Source organism: Geotrypetes seraphini, chromosome 10 (assembly GCF_902459505.1).
Source record: "Geotrypetes seraphini chromosome 10, aGeoSer1.1, whole genome shotgun sequence".
Classification (NCBI taxonomy): Eukaryota; Metazoa; Chordata; class Amphibia; order Gymnophiona; family Dermophiidae; genus Geotrypetes; species Geotrypetes seraphini.
Genome location: NC_047093.1, coordinates 3,947,902 through 3,973,742, shown reverse-complemented (window position 1 = coordinate 3,973,742; position 25,841 = coordinate 3,947,902). Strand labels below are relative to the sequence as shown.

General features: G+C 44.2%; 1 protein-coding gene across 2 annotated transcripts in view; it reads left to right on the top strand.

Annotated features, from left to right (window-relative positions):
* DNAH17 (dynein axonemal heavy chain 17) overlaps positions 1-25,841 on the top strand; it is a 954,442-nt gene that overhangs the window by 665,918 nt on the left and 262,683 nt on the right. For both annotated transcript variants that reach the window (XM_033960179.1, XM_033960181.1), the window contains one exon: positions 1,590-1,751. In XM_033960179.1, coding sequence (XP_033816070.1) covers positions 1,590-1,751 — 162 coding nt within the window. The remainder of the gene's footprint in view (positions 1-1,589; positions 1,752-25,841) is intronic.

Here is a 25,841-nt window from a genome sequence, read left to right as displayed (position 1 = left end):
GTCAAATATCTTCTGCAAATAATAAGCTTTTGATGATCCTTACGGGTGTGGCTATTCAACAGATAACGTACAACTGGAAGAATTGTACTAGATTAACTTATACTTTTTGGTGGAACTCAGAGTGTCATTTGTATAAAATGGAAAAATTGCTTTGCAGTGCAAAAAGGTTACTTTAATAAGTTTAAGGATGTATGGGGGCCATTAATAAGGTATCAAAATGAATAATGTTTATTTGTTGCTTTTCCTTATTAGTTATTATTGGGGAGAAGGGTGGGGGTGAGTGTTGATATTTTCATATTTGGGGTGGAAAATATTATTATATGTTATAAAATATGATATATAATAATAATAATAATAACTTTATTCTTATATACCGCCATACCCATCGAGTTCTAGGCGGTTTACATCAATTAACAAATGATCTGCATTGACAAGCTTATTTACAACAAGTTACAAGCAGATTTACAGTAGATTACAACAATTTTCAATTTACAACAGTCAGCAATGAAGTTACCACAATTTACAGTAGTCTGCAATGAGAGGAAGATGTACAACAGTTTAACTGAAAATTGCGGCTTAGATTGAACTAGACAAGGGGAGTAGAGAGAGGGTCAAGGGAGAATCAGGTGAGGGAGGAAGGGGTTAGGGGTGGGGCCGGGGTTATGTGAGGTGAAGGGATTAATTAGGAGTCGTGTTTGTTGAATAGGTAAGTTTTTAGTAGTTTTCTGAAGGCAAGGTAAGTGGGGGCCTCGAGTATCATCTGGGCTAGCCATGGGTTCAACTTGGCTGCTTGGAAGGCGAAAGTTCTTTCGAGGGATCTTCTGAGAAGGCAGTGTTTTGGCGAGGGGAAGGCGAACAGTTGAATTCTGCGTGCTGTCCTGTTGTTGCAGTAAAGGTTGAAGTGGGTATTTATGTAACTTGGAGAAGAACCGTTAACCGATTTGTAACAAAAGCATGCAAATTTAAAGGGATGGTTAGATGTGAGGGGGATAATTCTTATTTTTAAAAATTTTTCTGTGATTTTTCAAGTGATGTTATGTTTTATTGTATATATTTTCTGTACACTTGATGATGATTATAAAATGAATAAAGATTAAAAAAAAATAAAACACATTAATACTCACCGTATGAACATTTTCTCTGTGACTGCCCCAATGTTATGGAATTCCAATCCTAATCTCAAGACTCTTGGTCAGCAGAGGCATGGATACTGTCTTTGTTTCTTCAGAGTGTTAGCTGGCTTTCGGAGTAAGGGTTGTGGGCTGTTTTATATGACGACCCTGACATCCATGCGATGCAGTGTATTTCATGATAAGTGCTGTTTTATTTATTTCTGTAGCTGGTTTTATATCGCTTCCTCCTAGGACAGCTCAGAATGGGTTACAAGTTTACATACATAACAAAGCATAGTACAATATAACATGACAAACATGGCACAGTGTGACATAGCATGATGAGCATTGCACGAGAAAGAGAGGATGGCGGTTAGCAAGGCAGATAGATTTTAACATTGTGAATTTATCATATTTTCTGTACAAGTTATTGTTCCAACTTGAAAACTGATTGATGTGCATATGTATTTTTGACAGGGATTGCTGTTTTCCACTGCTGAGTGTATTAAAACTCCTGTCGATTTAATCCGATTATGGTTACACGAAGCTGATAGAGTGTATGGAGATAAACTCATTGATGAGAAAGATAAAGAACTCTTTGAAAATACCATTAAAGCCAATTACAGAAAATTCTTTGAGGTATTGCCGTTTTTTAAAATGATGACTCTGAGCCTTTGCCACGATGCCTCAAAACACTGCGTAGAGCTCTTCAGCTTGGAAAAGAGTGGTGTAGAGTGGGTAAAAGTGAATCTGTTTTGTACTCCTTCAAAATACATGGAAATACCTCTAAAACAGGAAGAAATAGTTTTCACTGAATAGTTAAGCTCTGAAACTCATTGACAGCAGTTAGCGAAGCTAGGTTTAAAAAAGGTTTGGACAAGTTCTGGAGAAAACCTCCATAGTCTCCTATTGGGAAAGCCTTGGGTTTCTGACAGGTACTTCTGACCAGGATTGGCCACTGAGGAAGCAGGATACTGGGCTGGATGGACTACTGGTCTGACCCAGTATGGCTCAGTTGTATACCGCAAATACCATTAAGTTCTATGTTTCAGTGGTTTTATTCTTTTTCCAGGTCTGCTTGTTCACAAGAAACAATGTAGTTTGGCACCTGGGACGAAATAGTCAGATACATATGAGCTGACCCATCTCATAAAAATTGTCCCTTCTTAATTGTACCCTGTGACAAAGTGAGGGTTTTTTCCCTTCGCAGGGATGGGCAGCAGAGGGCATTGAGCCATTAGGGAAAACTCCCCAAAAAACTATGTGTCCCAGATTGCCTGTGCTCAGTGCTAAGTCATAGGGGCGGGCCTCAGAGGCAAGAGTATTTCTGCCCAGGCTGGATTCACTTTGAGAGAGATTCTGCAGCAGGGTTTGAAGGCTAGACATAGCATTTAGCTGAAGTAAGCAAATGACCCTGAATAAAGATTTTTCTTTCTTTGCAATTCTTTGTTAGCTCTCTGACTGCTGCTCTCTCCTGGAAAGCCAAAACAGCCTGTCACACCTGATTGTCTATTACAGGGGTGCCCAATACCTTGATCACAATCGATCGGTAGATGGGGAAAGCAACGCGAGTCGATCGCGGAGCCCATCCCGGGCTCCGTGATAGACTCGTGATGCCGTCCCGATCTACTAGGCCAATCAGCCTTCCTCTCACCAATGCCGCCCCAAGCTCTCCCTACAGAAACGTAGAAACATAGAAATAGACGGCAGATAAGGGCCACGGCCCATCTAGTCTGCCCACCCCAATGACCCTCCCCTACCTTTCTCTGTGAATAGATCCCACGTGTCTATCCCATTTGACCTTAAAATCAGGCACGCTGCTGGCCTCAATAACCCGAAGTGGAAGACTATTCCAGCGATCAACCACCCTTTCAGTGAAAAAGAATTTCCTGGTATCCCCGTGCAGTTTCCTGCCCCTGATTTTCCAAGGATGCCCCCTTGTTGCCGCGGGACCCTTGAAAAAGAAGATATCTTCTTCCACCTCGATGCGGCCCGTGAGATACTTGAATGTCTCGATCATGTCACCCCTCTCTCTGCGTTCCTCGAGTGAGTACAGCTGCAACTTATCCAGCCGTTCCTCATAAGGCAGATCCTTGAGTCCCGAGACCATCCGGGTGGCCATTCTCTGGACCGACTCCAGTCTCAGCACATCCTTACGGTAATGCGGCTTCCAGAATTGTACACAGTATTCCAGGTGGGGCCTCACCAAGGATCTATACAATGGCATAATGACTTCAGGCTTACAGCTGACGAAACTCCTGGGTATGCAACCTATGATTTGCCTTGCCTTGGATGAAGCTTGCTCCACTTGATTGGCAGTCTTCATGTTCTCATTGACGATCACCCCTAAGTCTCGTTCTGCTTCAGTTCTTTTTAGGATCTCGCCATTAAGGGTGTAAGTCTTGCATGGATTTTGGCTACCCAGGTGCATGACTTTGCATTTTTTGGCATTGAAGCTGAGTTGCCAGGACCTAGAACAGCGCTCCAGTAGGAGTAGGTCGTGCATCATGTTGTCGGACATTGAATTTATGTCTGTTGTGCTTTTGCCCATTACATTGCTTAGTTTGGCGTCATCGGCGAATAATGTTATTTTACCTCGCAGCCCTTCTGCCAAGTCTCTTATAAAGATGTTGAATAGGATCAGGCCCATGACCGAGCCCTGCGGCACTCCACTGATTACCTCCGTCATTTCGGAGGGGGTGCCGTTCACCACTACCCTCTGAAGCCTACCTCCAAACCAGTTCCCAACCCATTTCGTCAATGTGTCGCCCAATCCTATAGAACTCATCTTGCTCAGCAACCTGTGGTGTGGTACGCTATCGAATGCTTTACTGAAGTCCAGGTATACGATGTTCAGGGACTCCCCAACATCCAGCTTCCTCGTCACCCAGTCAAAGAAGCTGATCAGGTTGGATTGGCAGGATCTCCCCTTAGTAAATCCATGTTGATGGGGATCCCGTAGATTCTCCTCGTTCAGGATCGTATCCAATTGGCGTTTGATTAGAGTTTCCATTAGTTTGCACACTATTGATGTGAGACTCACCGGTCTGTAGTTTGCTGTCTCCATCTAGAAGCCTTTCTTGTGGAGTGGAATGACGTTAGCCGTCTTCCAGTCCAATGGGACGTTACCCGTACTAAGGGAGAGATTGAAGAGCGCGGATAGCGGTTCCGCCAAGACATCACACAACTCCCTGAGCACCCTGGGGTGTAGGTTGTCAGACCCCATTGCCTTGTTAACCTTAAGCTTTGACAGCTCGCAGTAGACACCGCTGGGTGTAAACTCAAAATTACTAAACGGGTCATCTGCATCAACCCTTGTCTGTAGCTGAGGGCCGAGTCCTGGCGCCTCGCGGGTGAAGACTGAGCAGAAGTATTCATTTAACAGTTGGGCTTTTTCCGAGTCCGCTTCTACATAGTCTCCGTCTGGTTTCCTAAGACGTACTATCCCGCCTGAGTTCTTATTTATGTCACTGATATACCTGAAGAAGGATTTATCTCCTTTCTGGATGTTCTTCGCTAGAGACTCCTCCATGCGGAATTTGGCCTCCCTAACTGCTGTTTTGACGGCTTTTGACTTGGCCAGATAGACTTCCCTAGAGTCCTGTTTCCCTGATTGTTTGTAAGAGATGAATGCTTTTTTCTTCTCCTTGATGAGGTCCGAAATCTCCGCAGAGAACCACTGTGGCTTATTGTTCCTTCGCCGTTTACTTACTGATTTAACATAGCGGTTTGTTGCTTCTTGTATGGTGGCTTTCAAAGTCGACCACATTTCTTCCACGTTATCGGTTTCTGCTTGGCTTTGTAGCGCCTGGTGAACGAAGTCTCCCATTTCTTTGAAGTTTGTGTCCTTGAATTTGAGGACCTTGGTCAGTGTGGTAGATTTAGTGAAACCTTTCCTGAGGTTGAACCATACCATGTTTCTCCATTGGTAAGTATCAGATCCAGTATTGCCTGATCCATTGTTGGTTCCAACACCAGTTGCCTGAGTCTTGCTCCCTTCATAGAGTTTAATAGCCTCCTGCTGCTGCCGGAAGCAGAGGAAAGCGTGTCCCAATCCACATCAGGCATGTTGAAGTCACCTAACAATACTGTGTCCCCACGCAAGGTGATGTTCTCTATATCTCCGATTAATTCCATATCTAGGTCATCCTGTTGTCTTGGGGGTCTGTATCTTACGCCAAGATACAGGCATTTGTCCTTCCCTCTGGCCAAATTTACCCAAAGGGATTCCCCAGTGTAGTGGACATCTGTGATTCTGGTGACCTTAATGTCATCTTTAGTGATAGTAGTAAAGGCTGCAACATAAGCAATATCAGCAACTCATTTCTTAGTATTGCAACGGAAAGTGAAACGACACAAAAATCCATACGAAAAAGGAGATTATCGCTGAAAAATAACTGGAAAGCGATGACCACAAATGCTCGCAGTCTAAGCAACAAAGTTCATGATCTGCAAGCCCTGATATTAGAGGCAGATCTAGATATTGTTGCTATCACAGAGACATGGTTCAGTGAATCACATGGATGGGATGCAAACATACCGGGATATAATCTTTTTAGGAAGGACAGAGATGGTCATAAAGGTGGAGGAGTAGCTCTCTATGTAAAGATCAATATCCAAGCGACCGAAATGCAAGGGACCTGGGGAGAGGAAGAAGCGATATGGATTGCTCTGAAAAGAGAAGATGGAACTTCTATCTACGTGGGTGTAGTCTACAGACCTCCGACTCAATCGCAGCAAATTGATAAGGATCTGATTGTGGATATCCAAAAGTTTGGAAGGAAAGAGGAGGTTCTGCTGCTGGGAGATTTCAACCTGCCGGATGCGGACTGGAATGTTCCGTCTGCGGAATCGGAAAGAAGTAGGGAGATTGTGGATGCCTTTCAAGAGGCTCTGCTCAGACAAATGGTGACGGAACCCACAAGGGAAAAAGCGATATTGGATCTGGTCCTCACAAATGGAGAGAGTATCTCTAATGTTCGAGTGGGTGCTCACCTGGGTAGTAGCGATCATCAAACGGTTTGGTTTGATATAACGGCTAAAGTGGAGAACGGCCGCACGATACTTAAAGTCCTAGATTTCAAAAGTACGGACTTTAATGCAATGGGAAAGTACCTGAAGAAAGAGCTGTTAGGATGGGAGGACATAAGAGAAGTGGAAAGACAGTGGTCTAAGCTGAAAGGAGCGATAAAAATGGCTACGGACCTTTATGTGAAGAAAATCAATAAAAACAAGAGAAAAAGGAAGCCGATATGGTTCTCCAACCTAGTGGCTGAGAAAATAAAGGCGAAAGAGTTGGCGTTCATGAAATATTAAAAAACCCAAGAAGAGGAGAGCAGAAAGGACTACAGGGTGAAACTGAAAGAAGCCAAGAGAGAGATACGTTTGGCGAAGGCACAGGCGGAAGAACAAATGGCTAAAAATGTAAAACAGGGAGATAAAAATTTTTTCAGATATATTAGTGAAAGGAGGAAGATAAAAAATGGAATTGCTAGGCTGAAAGATGCTGGGAACAAATATGTGGAGAGTGATGAGGAGAAAGCAAATGTGCTAAACAAATACTTCTGTTCTGTTTTCACAGAAGAAAATCCTGGAGAAGGACCAAGATTGTCTGGCAAAGTTACACGAGAAAATGGAGTAGATTCTGCGCCGTTCACGGAGGAGGGTGTTTATGAGCAACTTGAAAAACTGAAGGTGGACAAAGCGATGGGACCAGACGGGATCCATCCCAGGATACTAAGGGAGCTCAGAGAGGTTCTGGCGAGTCCTATTAAAGACTTGTTCAACAAATCTCTGGAGACGGGAGTGATTCCTGGGGATTGGAGGAGAGCGGATGTGGTCCCTATTCATAAAAGTGGTCACAGGGATGAAGCAGGAAACTACAGGCCGGTGAGCCTCACTTCAGTTGTTGGAAAAATAATGGAAGTGTTGCTGAAAGAAAGGATAGTGTATTTCCTTGAATCTAATGGGTTACAGGATCCGAGGCAACATGGCTTTACAAAAGGTAAATCGTGCCAAACGAACCTGATTGAATTTTTTGATTGGGTGACCAGAGAGCTGGATCGAGGACATATGCTAGATGTAATTTACTTGGATTTCAGCAAAGCCTTTGATACAGTTCCTCATAAGAGGCTGTTGAACAAACTTGAAGGGCTGAAGTTAGGACCCAAAGTGGTGAACTGGGTCAGAAACTGGCTGTCGGACAGACGCCAGAGGGTGGTGGTTAATGGAAGTCGCTCGAAGGAAGGAAAGGTGACTAGTGGAGTCCCTCAGGGTTCGGTGCTGGGGCCAATCCTGTTCAATATATATGTAAGTGACATTGCTGAAGGGTTAGAAGGAAAAGTGTGCCTTTTTGCAGATGATACCAAGATTTGTAACACAGTAGACACCGAAGAGGGAGTGGAAAATATGAAAAAGGATCTGCAAAAGTTAGAGGAATGGTCTAATGCCTGGCAACTAAAATTCAATGCAAAGAAATGCAGAGTAATGCATTTGGGGATTAATAATAGGAAGGAACCGTATATGCTGGGAGGAGAGAAGCTGATATGCACGGACGGGGAGAGGGACCTTGGGGTGATAGTGTCCGAAGATCTAAAGGCGAAAAAACAGTGTGACAAGGCAGTGGCTGCTGCCAGAAGGATTCTGGGCTGTATAAAGAGAGGCGTAGTCAGTAGAAGGAAGAAGGTGTTGATGCCCCTGTACAGGTCATTGGTGAGGCCCCACTTGGAGTATTGTGTTCAGTTTTGGAGACCGTATCTGGCGAAAGACGTAAGAAGACTTGAGGCGGTCCAGAGGAGGGCGACGAAAATGATAGGAGGCTTGCGTCAGAAGACGTATGAGGAGAGACTGGAAGCCCTGAATATGTATACCCTAGAGGAAAGGAGAGACAGGGGAGATATGATTCAGACGTTCAAATACTTAAAGGGTATTAACGTAGAACAAAATCTTTTCCAGAGAAAGGAAAATGGTAAAACCAGAGGACATAATTTGAGGTTGAGGGGTGGTAGATTCAGGGGCAATGTTAGGAAATTCTACTTTACGGAGAGGGTGGTGGATGCCTGGAATGCGCTCCCGAGAGAGGTGGTGGAGAGTAAACTGTGACTGAGTTCAAAGAAGCGTGGGATGAACACAGAAGATTTAGAATCAGAAAATAATATTAAAGATTGAACTAGGCCAGTTACTGGGCAGACTTGTACAGTCTGTGTCTGTGCATGGCCGTATGGAGGAGGATGGGCAGGGGAGGACTTCAATGGCTGGGAGGGTGTAGATGGGCTGGAGTAAGTCTTAACAGAGATTTCGGCAGTTGGAACCCAAGCACAGTACCGGGTAAAGCTTTGGATTCTCGCCCAGAAATAGCTAAGAAGAAAAAAAAAAAATAATAATAATTTAAATTGAATCAGGTTGGGCAGACTGGATGGACCATTCGGGTCTTTATCTGCCGTCATCTACTATGTTACTATGTTACTAGTATATAATGCTACACCTCCTCCCATTTTGCCCTCCCTGTCCCGGCGAAGCAAGTTGTAACCCGGAATGACCATGTCCCACCCGTGGGAATCCGTGAGCCAGGTCTCAGATATTGCCACCACATCCAGGTCAGCATTCCTCATTTCTGTTTCTAATTCCAGGATCTTGTTTCCCAGACTGTGGGCGTTTACGTACATAGCCCTCCATGTTGTATGTTTGTTATGTCTCAGTGGGGATGTTCCCACTTGAGCTACTTGGACACCTTTAGCATTATTCGCATGTTTTGTACTTTCCCTAGACCCAGAGTTACAACGTGCACCTATCCCGGACTCCCCAGACCCAAAACTACAGTGTGTTCCTATCCCAGACTCGGAAATGTTTGTACCCTGTGGGGGTATTCCCGCTTGGGCTACTTGAACTCCTTTAGTACAATTTGCAATGTGTGTTCTCTCACTGGACCCAGAATTACAATGTGTACTCCCTCTAGACCCAGAATTACAATGTGTACTCCCCCTAGACCCAGAATTACAATGTGTACTCCCCTTAGACCCAGAATTACAATGTGACCCAGAATTATAATGTGAGCCAACCCCAGACTCGAAAGTGTATATACTCTCCCCTGACCTAGATCGGTGTTTACTTACCTTAGTCTCAAAAAAGTATTGGCAGCTTAGCTCACCAGGTAGGTTGTTTGTGCCCGTACCCTCCCCCAACTTGCCTGGCTGGCCCGGAACTTCCTCTCCAATGTCAGAATTGACGTCGGGGAGCAGAATGCTGGACAGCGTGACGCTTCTGCAGGGAGAGCTTGGGGCGGCGGTGGCTTGGGGGCCTGTTCCTCGAAGGCGGTGGCAGCAAACCTAGTGGCTTTGGGGAGGGCAGGGAGAAAGAAGGAAAGGGGGCAAGGAGAGAGAGAGAGAGAGAAAGAAAGGGAGGCATAGAGACAGAAAGAAAGAAGGGGGCAGAGAGAAAGAAAGAAAAAGTTGGGGGGAGAGAATGAGGTCTGGAGGAGAGGAAGCATACAGGAGGCTGAAAGAAGGGAAGAAATATTGAATGCACAGTCAGAAGAAGGAAGTGCAACCAGAGACTCATGAAATCACCAGACAAGAAAGGTAGGAAAAATGATTTCATTTTCAATTTAGTGATCAAAATGTGTCCGATTTGAGAATTTATGTCTGCTGTCTATATTTTGCACTATGGCCCCCTTTTATTAAACCGCAATAGTGGTTTTTAGCGCAGGGAGCCCATGAGCGTCGAGAGCAGCGCGGGGCATTCAGCGCAGCTCCCTGTGCTAAAAACTGCTTTCGCGGTTTAGTAAAAAGGGAGGGGGTATATTTGTCTATTTTTGTATGGTTGTTACTGAGTGACATTGCATAGAGTCATCTGCCTTAACCTCTTTGAAAAAAACCCCGGAATAGGAATTCGTTGTGTCACATTTACAAAATGGAAAGAACAATTGCCATACAAAAAGGGAATTATAATAATTTTAAAAAGATTTGGGGGCCATTGACAAGTTATTGTAATGACAAGACACCATTTTCCTCTGAAAGTACATTTATACATAGGGGGGTGGGGGGATGGTATAAAGTTTTATTAAAGGTTTAATCAATAGATAAGAATATAATATTTATATGATATTTTTTGATTAAAATATTTGAAGGTAGGGTGGGTGGGGGGTATAAATTTATGTATTTATGATGCTATTATAAAGAAATTCAAGTGATTATTCAAGTTTTAACTGATATATTATTGTATACTTGATGTAAGATGTAAAAATGAATAAAGAATTTGAAAAAAAAAACCATTTTCTATGCGTACAGTGTGCTTTGTTTTTTTTGTAAATTTTATTGTTGGTAGATCATTTTGACTTGGTCATTTTAAAAGTAGCTCACAAGCACCCCTGGTCTATTACATATCCTATGAGCTTGCTCCACTTTCTAGCAGGAGGCTCACTAACTGTAAATATGCCACATCCCACTGTATGAGACTCATGCGCTGAAAGCATCTTTCTTTGGAGAAAAGCAGAGGAGATGCAGTTACACTTGGTGAAGTCAGTGCCCTTCCCTAACTACAGAAAGCTTTTGACTTACTGGGCATGTGCAGGGACTCCCAGTTTTTTGAATGGCCAATCCTGACTGGTCACAGAAATCCCCTCTCTCTCTCTCTCTCACTCATACACAAATTAATTAATAATTTCACATTTAGCTTTCCTAAAACAGAAAAAAAAACCTGACAAAAATACCACAGCAAACCTTTTTCCACAGGAAAGAGAGAAGCTCACAAATTTAAAAAACAAAACCAACCCACCAACAAAGTATATGAATTCAGATGCCACAGGAAGATTTTAAGCCTGCAGCAGCACAGGCACCAGAACCCAGCGGCTTCTCTCCTGATAGAAAAAGCAGTGGCCCAGTGGCTTCTCTCTCCTGGTGGTATGACTATGCCGCATTTGCAAATCGCTGCTTCCTCCCCCAGGGCCCCTAACGTTAACTGACCAGGACAAACATTCAGATGCCACCATGGTGTAATGAGGAAGGTTTCGATTTCGTGCGAAACTGGACAGCATTCTGGGGAAGAAGCAGATACTATAGAAAGGACGGCCTACACCTCACCACGCAAGGAGCAAGAGTATTGGCTGAAAACATTAAGAAGTCCATTGAGAAGGCTTTAAACTAAGAATCAGGGGAGAGCCGACAGTCAACAACCAGTCGATGGCCCGGGCATCAGGTGACTCCAAAGAAGGAACTACAAGCAACTGCTCAAATAAAGGGGAGGAGCATGTTGAAATCAAAACTGGCAGAAAAAGAGCGCAAATAAATCCAAAAAGGGAGCAAATGGATAAAAATAGGGATGCGAAGCTTAAAAAGTCCAAGAAAGTAGCACGAAAGGAGCTTAAGTGTATGTACACGAATGCCAGAAGCTTGAGAAACAAAATGGGAGAACTGGAAGCACTAGCAAGACGAGAAGAATTAGATATCATTGGAATTACATAAACATGGTGGAACGAGGAAAATGAATGGGACACAGTACCGCAGGGCTACAAACTATATAGAAGAGATAGAATAGGTCAAAAAGGGGGAGGTATTGCCCTCTATGTCCATAAAGGAGTAGAGTCTATCAGAGAAGGAAAGACAGAAGAAAAAGAAAAACTGGAGTCCCTCTGGATTAAGATTCCCAGACAATACGAAGCAGACACAAAAATTGGACTCTTTTACTGACCCCCAGGACAGACGGAGGAAACAGATGCTGAAATGATTGAGGAAATCAACCATAGAAGTAAAATGGGTAACGTAACGATCATGGGAGACTTTAACTTTCCAGGAATAAACTGGAACCTTGGAACCTCAAACTGCGGCAAGGAAACAAAATTCCTGGAAACAATAGGGGACTGTTTCCTGGAAGAAATGGTAGAAGAACCGACAAGAGGAACCGCAACTTTGGACTTGGTCCTGAATGGCATAACTGGAAGGACATCAGAAGTCACGGTCCCGCTGGGGACGAGCGATCACAGCATGATCAACTTTAAAATAGGCATCGGGAAGGGGAAACAAACCAAGACTCAAACCACAACCTTTAACTTCAGAAAAGGGAAATATGACAACATGAGAGCCATGGTAAAAAAACGGCTCAAGAAAAGGACGGATAAACTCAAAACAGTCGAACAAGCATGGTCCCTACTAAAAAATACCATCATTGAAGCGCAGAATCTCTTCATCCTGCAGATATCCAAAGGAAGGAAAAATAAGAACAAAGGAGAACCAGCTTGGCTAACTAAGGAGGTGAAAGATGCGATAAGGGAAAAGAGGAACTCGTTTAAAAAATGGAAACAGGAACAAACAACAGAGGTCTGGAACAGTCGCAAGGTTGACCAGAAGAAATGTCACAAGGCGGTAAGAGAGGCCAAAAAGGTCTATGAGGAAAAGATTGCGCAAGAAGCCAAGAACTTCAAGCCCTTTTTTAGATATATAAAAGGAAAAAAAACAGCACAAGAGGCAGTGGGCCCTCTCGACGACCTAGGAAAGAAAGGGTACATCAAGGAAGACAAACAAATTGCAGACAGACTAAATTAATTCTTTGCGTCTGTCTTTACCAAAGAGAACACTGCAACAATACCTGAACCAGGGAGAGAACATAAGAACTGCCATCTCCGGATCAGACCCAATCTTCAAAAAGGGATCAAGGGGAGAACCAGGAAACTACAGACCTGTGAGTCTTACGTCGGTTCCTGGGAAGATGGTGGAAGCACTAATCAAGAATAGCATAGTGCAGCACCTGAATAATCATGACCTGATGAGAGCTAGTCAACACGGTTTCAGGAAGGGGAAGTCATGTTTGACAAATTTGCTTCAATTTTTTGAGAAGGTGAATCAACATATTGATAGTGGAGAACCGGTGGATATCGTATACTTGGACTTCCAGAAAGCATTCGACAAGGTACCACACGCAAGGCTCATGAGGAAACTACAAAGACATGGAATAAAAGGGGATATACTAAGATGGATAGGCAAATGGCTGGAGAACAGATTGCAGAGGGTGAGCATAAATGGGAAGTTCTCGGACTGGGAGAAGGTGATGAGCAGCGTGCCCCAGGGATCGGTTCTTGGGCCCATCTTGTTCAATATCTACATAAATGACCTAGAAGAGGAAACAACAAGTAACATAATCAAGTTTGCAGATGACACAAAACTATGTCGGGCAGTTGGGTCGCAAATAGACAGATATGCACTTCAAAGAGATTTGAACCAACTGGAGAAATGGGCGGAAAAGTGGCAGATGAAATTTAATATAGAAAAATGCAAAGTGATGCACCTGGGCAGGCAAAACAAAGAACAAGAATATAAAATGTTAGGTGTAACATTGGGCAAGAGCGAACAAGAAAGGGACCTGGGGGTACTGATAGACAGGACCCTGAAGCCGTCGGCTCAATGTGCAGCGGCGGCAAAGAAAGCAAACAGGATGTTGGGCATGATAAAGAAGGGAATCACGAGTAGATCGGCGGATGTCATAATGCCGCTTTATAGAGCAATGGTCAGACCACACTTGGAATATTGTGTCCAACACTGGTCTCCCTACCTAAAGAAGGATATAACCCTACTAGAGAGGGTGCAGAGACGAGCCACAAAACTAATAGAAGGTATGAAGAATTTGAGTTACAAAGAACGCCTCGAAAAACTGGGATTGTTTACCCTCCAGAAGAGAAGGCTGCGAGGGGATATGATAGAGACTTTTAAAATACTAAAAGGTTTCGACAAAATGGAGCAAGAATCTTCGTTATTCACATTCTCAACAGTGGCTCGAACAAGAGGTCATGGACTAAAACTTAGGGGAGGCAGACTCAGGATTAATATCCAGAAGTTCTGCTTCACACAGCGAGTGGTGGACGCCTGGAATGCTCTCCCGGAGGAGGTTGTGACAGAGACCAACATTCTGGGATTCAAGGGCAAGTTGGATGCACATCTTCATGCAAATCACATTGAGGGACACGGGTGAACAAGGTGTCCATTAGAGAACACTTAGCTTGGCCTCCGCGTATGCGGGTCGCCGGACTAAATGGACCTAGGGTCTGATCCGGTGAAGGCATTTCTTATGTTCTTATGTACCCCTTCACCACCAGCCAGCACAGTGCTGATACCTGAGGGCTCACTTCCCCACACTGCCTATATAAAAAGGGGAAGGCTCCCATAAGCCCAGTTTTGGCCTAACAGTCTTCAACCTCCACCAGCAGGCCTCCTTCATTGTAAGGTAGGCCTTCAAAAAGGTCAACCCCACCTGACCCTGGAGCTCCTTCTGTCACCCTGGCTAAATCAAAGTGCCCAACATCTCTTGACTTCCTGGCCATGGACTCTTCCCCGCACAATGATCAGCTCCGTTGCCCTTAATGCCTCAACTAGCATCATAGCCTCTTTCACAGCAGGATTCTTCTTTACAGTCAGCCTCAGTATTTTTTACTTTATTCCATTGCTTCAGGCAGGACAGCGCTGCACTCCTCCAGGCAGTTCCCATACCTCTGCCACCCAAGCTCTCAGCACCACCTCTACCATCATGGATGGAAGACTCCTCTCACCCTTCTCAATCAGGGTCTCTACCTTTTGCACCCTCTATAAGATCCTGAATGGGGTCAGTATGCCTCTTTTGGCTCCTCCCCATCCCATCTATCAGCTTTTCCAGAAGCCTGGTCTGATCCCGACGATGGCACCACAGCAAAACAAGAGCAGCCTCCTCCTCCTCAGCTGCCTGTCCATCCAGAGCCCTGAGAAGAATACTCATATACCTAATTCCTCCAGAAGGTTTCCAACTTCCTCAGCCTTAACCAGACTGCTCTGCCTGCAGACAAATGGGACTTCCAGGCTATCCTCCAGTCCTATCAGGTACTGTCTAAGGAAATCAGTGCTCTTCCTGTACATTAAATTCTCCAGGACCTGCCACTCTCCAATTGGCAGAAACTTCAGTCCGTTTCTACTGCCTCTTAAGCACTTGGAATTCAAATACAAGATACAAAAGGCCCCTGGCCATGACATGCAAGTTCCTAAATCACTCCATGGTATCTGGGTCAGCTATTAAGAAAGCTAAGATGACCAGAACCCAATTCAACAAACCTGGACCTGATTTTACCAGGATGAGACATATGTACTGAATAAATGGCAAGGGTCTGGGTGTGTTTTGGCCAGTAGAGGGTGGACCTATTAAATGAACATTTGACCTCCACTTCAGAAGAGGATGAATGTCTATCTTAGCAAGTGAAATTCCATGTCAATAGGGTTTGGAAAAGTGGTCATATTTGGTAGCATTCCACTAGAGGGATTATGAGAAGTCCAGGTTCTTACCAAAGAACCATGTTCTCATCACAGATCATAGCCCATCAGCTCCAGATCCTCCATGATCAATATTCAGTCCTGCAACAGCTAGTCGGTGCATCACCATATACTATGGCAAATCTTTACACTGGACTTCAGGAATCTACATTTCATCATTTTAAAACCAACTATGTCGTCTAGTGCGAAGTAAGAGTCCCTCTTCCAGGGTATTGCGCCTTCGATCTCCTCAGGGACAGGTTTAAGGGCAGGACGGTGATATTTGTCACTTGTTTCAAGACTAATTCCACCGGACTGTCTAGTTATTCCTATTTATCTAGTCTGGATTTGCCTAGTTTATGTCCGAAAGATAGCTGTCTCTTGATTCTTTCCATTAGGGAGGATGAATTATTGCTGGTGATACAGAAAAGTCCTCTGTGCAAGGCTCTAGGCTTGGATGGCTTTCAGGCCGAATTCTATAAAATTTTGGTGACACAGATATTGAATCCTATAGTGGTCTTTCTGAAACCTGGCCGTGATCCCACTATAGACTTATCTCTTTGTTGCGAGGCTAAGTTACAGACTAAAATATTGGCTAATAGATTGGCCAAGCTGTTGCCTGACTTGATTGCGGGTCCTCAAGTGGGTTTTATGTGGGGAAGAATGGCGGTTAAAAATATTTGTTCGATATTATCTTCTTTAGAATGGGTACATCTTAAGAAACAGCCTTCTCTGCTGATTTGCTTTGACGCAGAGAAGGCGTTTAATAAGTATTCGGTGGGAGTTCCTGTTTGGAGTCTTAGCTAAATATGGTATAGCTGGCTTCTTTAGCGAGGCCGTTCAGACCCTATACTCAGACCCATGGGCTCAAGTGTGTGTGTCAATGGGGTTCAGTCTGCCTATTTTCCTATTTGTTGAGGAACGAGGCAGGATTGACCCCTGTCACCACTGCTTTTTATTCTTAGTCTAGATCCACTGATTCAGGACATTCTTTCTAACCCTGAAATTGTAGGGGTGGACATTGGGGCCCATTCTTTTAAAATAGCCGCTTTTGCGGATGACTTATTGGTCCACTTGACTAGACCCCGCTTATCTTTACCCATTTTGTTAGAGAGTTTTACTGAATATGGGGACTTCTCAGGCTTTAAACTTAACATGACTATATCGGAGGCTTTAGCCATGGATGATGAGCTATGCAGGCAGTGGGGTCCCAATTTTACTTTGCGTTGGGTGGATGGCTATTTCAAATACCTGGGAATATGTTTACCCTCAAATCCTAGATTCTTATACCGAGTCAACATTCCTTCTTTGCTTCATCACACCAATCAGCAACTGATAAAATGGCAGACTCTGCCATTGTCCTCGGGGGGTCATATCGCTCTATTCAATATGGTGCTCTTTCCCAAATAGATCTATACCTTTCAGATGCTTCCTTTATGGCTCATGAATGGAGATTGGCACAGACTACAGATGGACCTTACTCGCTTTTGCTGGGAAGGGAATAAACTGAAATTGTCATTTGATTTTTGTTGGGCCAATGGGGATTGGTGGAGGTATGGGACTTCCTGATCTTCATATTTATGGTTGAGACATGTCAGAGACATATCAGGGATTGGGTTCTTGAAGATACTATTTTTACCCCCTTGCCTTATGAACTGGTTTTTGTCACCCATTCCATCTGCTATACCTTCATGTCCCTCGACCCCCACCTGCCCATTCAGTTTCGCTATAATTCTCTTCTGGATCCATTGCAGTTAGTTTGGAGTCACTTGATGAAACTACTGACCTATAACCCCCATGTCACCAATTTGTTGCCTATTCAGAGTAATGGAACTTTGCCCCTGGCATGACCTCCCTAGTTTTTTGACACTGGGAGGCGCAGGGTATTTGCTACATTGCACAGGTGCTGGATGGGTTCCCTGTAGTATCTGCTATGTTAGAGGTGGGGCCCAGCGATTTTTATGGTTATTTACAACTGGCACATTATGTGACTCATTTACGTCAGTTGGGTCTCCCTTTGGAGTCTGCGAACGATTGAATATCTTTTTTGAACAGGAAGGGGACCTTACTTTTACAGTTTCTCTATTGCATAAATAGTGGTGACATCTCCTCCCGCCCTGTTCTTATACTGGGTTGCTATAGAAATGGAGTGCAGAACTAGGGATCCCTATACAATGAACTGATCTTAGTCAAGCCATACTCCGCCTTCCTTGTATTCTTTTTTTAAAATTCTTTATTTTCATTTTATCCATTTTGACATAACTTTAGTCAAAAACAAGAAATAATTCAATACCAGTTTTAACATCTTTGAATAAAAAGAGAAATCTGGAAAAACAAATTAGATCAAATGAATAATTATATCTGAAAACATCCTCCCATAAATTCAAAGATACAAAAGTGAACTCTGGAATCAAATAAACTGGTTTGTATAGTTAGTCCTTAATAAAAGGGAGGAGCGCTGTGAATTCACTGAACTTTACTATTACTAACTAAAATGTACAAAGGAAAATAAAGATGTGGCTGATTGGGGACACAAACTAAACTTCAATGGCAGGTGTAACATTGGGTAAGAGCGAAGAAGAAAAGGACCTGGGTGTACTGATTGATAGGACCTTGAAACCATCAGTGCAATGTGCGGCGGCGGCAAAGAAAGCAAACGATGTTGGGCAAGATAAAGAAGGGAATCACGAGTAGATCAGAGGAGGTTATAATGCCGCTCTATAGAGCAATGGTCAGACCATACTTGGAATATTGTGTCCAACACTGGTCTCCCTACCTAAAGAAGGATATAAAACTGCTGGAGAGGGTGCAGAGGTGAGCAATGAAGCTAGTAAAAGGTATGGAGAACTTGAGCTACAAGGAACAACTTAGAAAACTGGGACTGTTCTCCCTTGAGAGGAGGAGACTGCGAGGGGATCTGATTGAGACTTTCAAAATACTAAAAGGAATCGACCCCTCTCCTGAAAGAAGCGCATTGGCTTCCCATCACTCACCGTGTTACTTATAAAACCATCATGTTGACCTTTAAAATTAAACTCTCCCACCAACCTTCCTTCCTTCTCATTCCACTGCGCCCTACACGGATGCTTAGATCAGCAGACCAGAACTTACTTTCTATTCCTTCTATAAAAGATTTTTTCTATACCAGGAAAACAAATTTTTCAGTAGTTGCCCCAACATTATGGAATGCCTTACCATCTCAACTCCGTCATGAAAAACAAATTGATCAATTTAAGTCTAGCTTAAAGACCTTCCTATTCCAAGATGCTTTCAACTGCTCTTGAATTATTCCTCTTTCACTCAACCAACTGCTTTTATGAAGCGACCCTATCCCTAATGTTTTATCCTCTCCCTCCACTTCCTTTCAAACTCTTTTTTTTTCTTTCTCTCTTTCTCTACCTCTTCTAATTATGTAACTTTATCCCTCCCCTTCCCCTTTATCATCACTTTCAAGTTTGTCCCATCCATGTCCTTAATGTACACTTTAATTAAACTCATCTTTTATAAGTATAATCTTTTATCCCTATTTTAACATTTTATTGTAAACCGACTAGATACCAGTTGATGGTCGGTATATTAAAAATTAATAAACTTGAAACTTGACAAAATAGAGCAGGAAAAAAAAGTTATTTACAATGTCAAATGTGACTAGGACAAGAAATCATGGACTGAAGCTGAGGGGGGACAAGCCCAGGACAAATGCCAGAAAGTTCTGCTTCACACAGTGAGTGGTGGATACCTGGAACGCTCTCCCGGTGGAGGTTGCTGCGGAACCCACAGTTCTAGGATTTAAGGGCAAGTTAGATGCACATCTCCTCGCAAGATGCATAGAAGGATACGGGTGACTAAGGATACGCCAAGTTACATCTGGCTGGGCCTCCGCGTGGGCGGATCGCCGGACTTGATGGACCTAAGGTCTGATCCAGAGATGGCAGTTCTTATGTTCTTATGCTCTTATGTTCACTGAGCTGATACTGAAGAAGGGATTCTTAGGAAGTTATAACACCTTGCTCTTTGGCAGAAATAAACTTAGTCAACTGTTGAGTTTCGAAAAAGACATATCTATTCCCTTGATAGACTATCACACATTTGCAGGGGTACCTCAGAATGAATGTTGCCCCTAACTGCAAAACCCTAGGTCTGAAAATAAGAAACTGCTTTCTTATCTTTTAGGTCAATCGTGACACATCTGGATACATTCTCACTATTTTTGACATAAATGGAGCATCCTTAAATTTAAAAAACAACTTAAGCATCCATTCTCTGTCCGAATCGATTGCAAATTGTGCAAGCAGTGTTGCAGTTGCCGATGCCTCATTATCTGATCTCTCCAGGAAATTTGTTGTCCAAACTATCAGAAGACATATTCTTCTGGTTGGGATTCTGGTTGGAATGAACGACACTGCAAGGAACACCCCGGAGGACATACCCAAAGACTTTGGAGCCCTGGGTGAGAAGCTAAGGTGGACGGGAGCGCAGGTGGTCTTCTCCTCAATCCTCCCAGTTAGAGGCAAGGGAAGAGCCAGGGAGGAGCGTATCCAGAGGACTAACGAGTGGTTACACGGATGGTGCAGGGAGATGAACTTCGGATTCCTAAACCATGGAGAGACACTGCAGGGACTTCAGGGACCTGACAGACTACACCTGACCAGAAGAGGTAAGAACGTCTTCAGACATCAACTAGCCCGCCTACTTTGTAGGGCTTTAAACTAGGTAAGTTGGGGGAGGGTATCCATTCACATACCAGAGCTGTAAGTAACTATCCTGAGGAGGTTAGTCACGACTCCACTTCTGAGTCCGAGGTAAGTACCCATATCGCAAACAATTCTTTAGAAGTCACACTAACTAAGGTGGGGCTTGGCAAACGTAAAGTATGGAGGGCTATGTATGTTAATGCACACAGTTTAGGCAACAAAATTCTGGAACTGGAGATGGAAATACTGAACGCCGAGGTAGACATGGCGATTTCCAAGACCTGGTTCACAGACTCTCATGAGTGGGATATGGTTATACCGGGTTACAACTTACTTCGTCAAGACAGAGAGGGCAAGTTAGGAGGTGGGGTGGCGCTATACACTAAAGAAGACATCAAAACTACCAGAATCACAGATGTCAAGTACACCGGACAATCCCTCTGAGTGAACCTGGCCAGAGGTACCGAAAAATGCCTGTACCTCGGTGTAGTATACAGGCCTCCAAGACAACTGGAAGACAAGGACATGGAATTAATTGAGGACATAGAGAATATCACTTTACAAGGGGACACTGTACTGTTAGGGGACTTCAACATGCCCAATGTAGATTGGAACACACTTTCTGCTACAACCAGCGGCAGCAGAAGGCTATTAACCTCCATAAAGGGGGCACAACTCAAACAAATGGTATTAGAGCCCACTAGGAATCAGGCGATACTGGACCTAGTACTCACAAATGGAGAGAGCGTCTTGGAGGTCTCGGTAGGCGATACGCTAGCCTCCAGCGACCACAACATGGTTCAACCTCAGGAAAGGTTACACTAGATCAAACATGTCAACAAAGGTACTCAACTTTCGGGGCACTGACTTCAAACTCATGGCAGATTTCGTCCATGGGGCAATGCAAAACCAAGCTGAAACCGATAACGTGGAGGCGATGTGGTCAACCCTGAAATCTACCCTACATGAAGCAACGAATCGCTACATAAAAACAGTGAGCAAACGACGAAGAAACAACAGACCCCAATGGTTCACTATGGAGATCTCAGACCTTGTCAAAAGAAAGAAAAAAACATTTATTTCCTACAAACAATCTGGGACAAGGGAGGCTAAAACAGACTATATAGCCAGGTCTAAAGCAGTCAAAATGGCAGTCAGAGAGGCCAAACTTCGAATAGAGGAAAATCTAGCAAAGAACATTAAGAAAAGGGATAAATCCTTCTTCAGGTATATTAGCGACAGAAAAAGAAACACAGACGGGATAGTACGCCTTAGAAAACCAGAAGGGAATTATGTAGAGTCAGATTCCGATAAAGCAGAACTTATAAATGAATACTTCTGCTCAGTCTTCACCTGCGAGGCACCGGGGTCCTGTCCACAGTTGAAGGAAAGGCAAAGCTCGGACGACCCGTTCTGGAATTTCGAATTTACAACCAGCGCTGTCTACCATGAATTATCAAGACTCAAGGTGAACAAGGCCATGGGACCGGACAATCTACACCCCAGGGTGCTCAGAGAGTTGTGTGATGTCCTAGCAGAACCGTTATCCATGCTCTTCAATCTCTCCCTAAGTACGGGAAGAATCCCCTTAGACTGGAAAACTCTACTGCACAAAAAGGGTTGCAGGACAGACGCTGCGAATTACAGACCGGTGAGTCTCACATCGATAGTGAGTAAACTCATGGAAACACTAATTAAACATGAATTAGATACAATCCTGAGCAAAGAGAATCTACAGGATCCCCACCAACATGGATTTACCAAGGGTAGGTCCTGCAAATCCAATTTAATTAGTTTCTTTGACTGGGTCACCAGAAAACTGGATTTGGGAGAGTCCTTAGACGTCGTGTACTTGGACTTCAGTAAAGCTTTTGATAGCGTTCCACACCGTAGGTTATTAAGCAAGATGAACTGGATGGGATTAGGAGAAACACTAACTACATGGGTCAATGATTGGGTAAGTGGTAGACTTCAGAGGGTGGTGGTTAACGGCACCCTCTCCAAAACGTCGGAGATAGCCAGTGGAGTGCCGCAGGGCTCGGTCTTGGGCCCGATCCTTTTCAACATATTCGTAGGAGACCTGACTCAGGGGCTTCAAGGTAAAATAACATTATTCGCCAATGATGCCAAGCTGTGTAACATAGTAGGTAATAGCACTTTGCCCGACGGTATGACACAGGACCTACTCTTGTTGAAACGTTGGTCCTCGACTTGGCAACTTAGCTTCAACGCTAAGAAATGTAAGGTCATGCACCTTGGTAGCAGAAATCCGTGCAGGAATTACACCCTAAATGGTAAGACCTTGGCTAGGACCGCAGCAGAGATGATTTAGGAGTAATCATTAGTGAAGACCTGAAAGCTGCCAATCAAGTGGAGAAGGCTTCATCCAAGGCTAGACAAATGTTGGGATGTATCCGTAGAAGTTTCGTCAGCTGGAAGTCCAAGGTCATAATGCCATTGTACAGAACCATGGTGAGACCTCATCTGGAATACTGTGTGCAATTCTGGAGGCCACACTACCATAAAGATGTACTGAGAGTCGAGTCGGTTCAGCGTATGGCCACCAGGATGGTCTCAGGGCTCAAGGATCTCTCATATGAGAAGAGACTGAATAAATTGCGGCTGTACTCTCTCGAAGAACGTAGGGAGAGGGGAGACATGATTGAGACGTTTAAATATATCACCGATCGTATCGAGGAGGAAGAAGATATTTTCTTTCTTAAAGGACCCTCGGCCACAAGAGGGCATCTGCTAAAAATCAGGGGCGGGAAATTTCATAGCGACATCAGGAAGTATTTCTTCACCGAAAGAGTGGTTGATCATTGGAATAGACTTCCTGTGCAGGTGGTCAAGGCCAGCAGTGTGCCAGATTTTAAGAATAAATGGGATGCACATGTGGAATCTCTAAGAGGGTAAAAGTGGTAAAAGTGACAAGATATAGGATATCTGGGAGGATAAATTTAGGGAAGGGGATCTTTAGTGTGGGCAGACTTGATGGCCCTTTTCTGCCGTCATTTTTCTATGTTTCCATAATAAATTTTTGAGAGAGGCAGATAAGAGGATTCAGGAACTTTCAAAACTTTCTTAAGTATTTCTGAAATGTATCTTGAGCTGGTATAAGTGGTAAGTTTGGGAAATTTGTAATCCGAAGATTACACCTCCTGGTCATGTTCTCCAACATTTCCACTTTAAAATTAAGATTTCCACTGTCCCTAACCCAAGTTAGGGCCTGGGACTTCACAGTTTTTACTCGGGTCTCATGTCCATCCACCTTATTTTCCAGATTAGATTTTTCAAGTCCAAATTTTCTCAAACTACAGTAGTATAATGAGCTGTAAGTTGCTGCATTTGAGTCCCCAAAGTGAGTTGTAAATTAGATATTGCTTCCCAAAGTACTTCCATATTGAAGACCTTGGGTCTTTACATAGGAATGAGTTCTAGACCAAGACCCTCCAATGGCAATAAAGTACCTGTAGCCTCAGCAGTAGATGAATTCAGTTTGAGAAAATCCTGAGGGATCCGTTGTTTCAGCTCCTCTGAGTGCTCTGATGACTGGATTGGCTTCTGTACTCCCCCTGCAGAGTCGAACACCAGACTCAGCTGGTCGGGAGAGAGAACACTCCCGGTCGTTCTTGCCTTCACCTTCTGCTCTGACACCCCAGGGAGACTTGGAGTACTCTGCTCTTCTGGTGATAGAGATGCTGCCTCGAAGGAGAGTGCCAACTCTTCAGCCTTCATGCCTCCCACTGCCGAGGAAAACTCCGGCTCACTTGTTTGAGCCCGTGCTGGAGGAAGGCGTCCATCGGGCCCACTGGCACTAAAGATTCCTCCGGGTAAACCCGGAGTTTAGACTTGCGTTTAACCATGAAAATGGTAAGAAAATCTGTCAGGCAAGTCTGTGGCGTCTCACCACCAGCATCCAGCCGCCATCTTAGTCAAGCATCCTTCCTTGTATCCTTATAGGATCAGTGTGGTGGGAATGCACCTATAGAGTCTTGCATAGGGCATATTTCACACAAGTACAGGCCTTTCATGCAGGCTTGGTAGCCTCCCCATCCTGTATCAAATGTGCTTAGGGTCCTAAGATAAGGTGACCATACGTCCCGTTTTGAACGGGACAGTCCCTTTTTCACATCCCCTGTCCCGTTGTCCCCACTCACAGCTTCGGAACGCCGATATGTCCCGTTTTCAGAGAGGACGTCCCAAAGCTGTGAGTGGGGACAACGGGACAGGAGATCGCAGCCTCCTATCTCTCCCTCCCGACCCTCCCAGCGAGTTGACAACCTCCCTCCAGTAGTGTCGGCAGCCACAGCAAGCTAAACAGGCTGCTTTGTGGCTTTCTCCTGCTGGCGAAGCGTCACTGATGAAGTCATCGGTGTTGCGGCAGAGGGATTCGCCGGCAGGAGAAAGCCACGAAGCAGCCTGTTTAGCTTGCTGCGGCTGTCGACGCTACTGGAGGGAGGTTGTCAACTCGCTGGGAGGGTCGGGAGGGAGAGATAGGAGGGTCAGCGGGGTTCGGCTGGGAGGGGGGAGAAGCGGTCTGCCTCGGTGCTCCATTACCTTCTTCGGGCAGCAGCAGCGTTTACAATTCGCTGCTGTTGCTGGCTTCAGGCCTTGCTCTCTGCCGGGTCCTGCCTACTTCCTTTTTTCATGAAGACAGGACCCGACACAGAGGAAGGCCTGAAGCCGGCAACAGCAGTGAATTGTGAATGCTGCTGCTGCCCGATGAATATTAATAGATGTCCCGTTTTGATGAAAAAAATAAATGGTCACATTATCCTAAGACGTTCTCACATGCTTTATGGCATTGTCCCCCATCAGGACAACTTACTCAGCTACAGGCTGGAGGCATTCTCCTATCCAAACTGGAGATCAGAGCAGACACAGGAGACTTCATTTTGTAAAACTTTATAGACACTCAACAGTCATTCATTTTCTTACAATCAGTCACACAACCAATCAGAGCGTGTCATGGGAGCCAAGGAAACCAAAACCCTCCCTCACATTGACCAATCACAGCTGAAACCACTCGATTTCCTCATTCAATCCCAGGGCCCCCTTCCTGACAATGCTTTTTGCGAAAATCGAGTTGAAGGGAGGCTATGGGAGTTTCAAATTCGGGGAGTCTTTATTGAGATGGATATCTGTTACGAGCGCTGGATTTGAACAAAGCATTTGCTACCTTCTTTTTGCTTATTTGAAGATAAGTGTTTTTTCATTTCTTCTTGACAATTATTACTGTATAAGGAAGGTTTAGGGACTGTGAGTGCTATGATGGTCCCTGTTGTACAACCGGCGCTTGTAATTTTAACGTACTTTATGCACGGATCGGTTGATGACTGAGCACTTCACTTATATTAATTAATATTTATTACTATTACACAGTATATTGTGTTTTTTAGATATATTTTGGTTCTATAACTTGTGGAGTATTTTCATAAATGTATTACGCAATATTGGGTGCAGGCTGACCCTCCCCAGTTTCTGGCATTGGAGAAATCAACTCCACCATTTACTGCTGGAGTCTCCTAAACGTACATGCCTGTGTTTACAGATCTGGGACCCATATCTTCAATCTCTCCCTCCTAGAGCTCGCAGTCTGATTCTCAATGATTTGCGTTGATATATTGAAGTTTACTTTTTACTGATTTCCTCTATTCTGGTTACCCTGGGTCACCTTCTATCTTTGTGTGTGGGGGGGATTGGGGGGAGTGGGATATGGTCTATTATATAATGTTTGAATGAATGATATTGATCTCCTTGTTCTGAAGAAGTGGAGC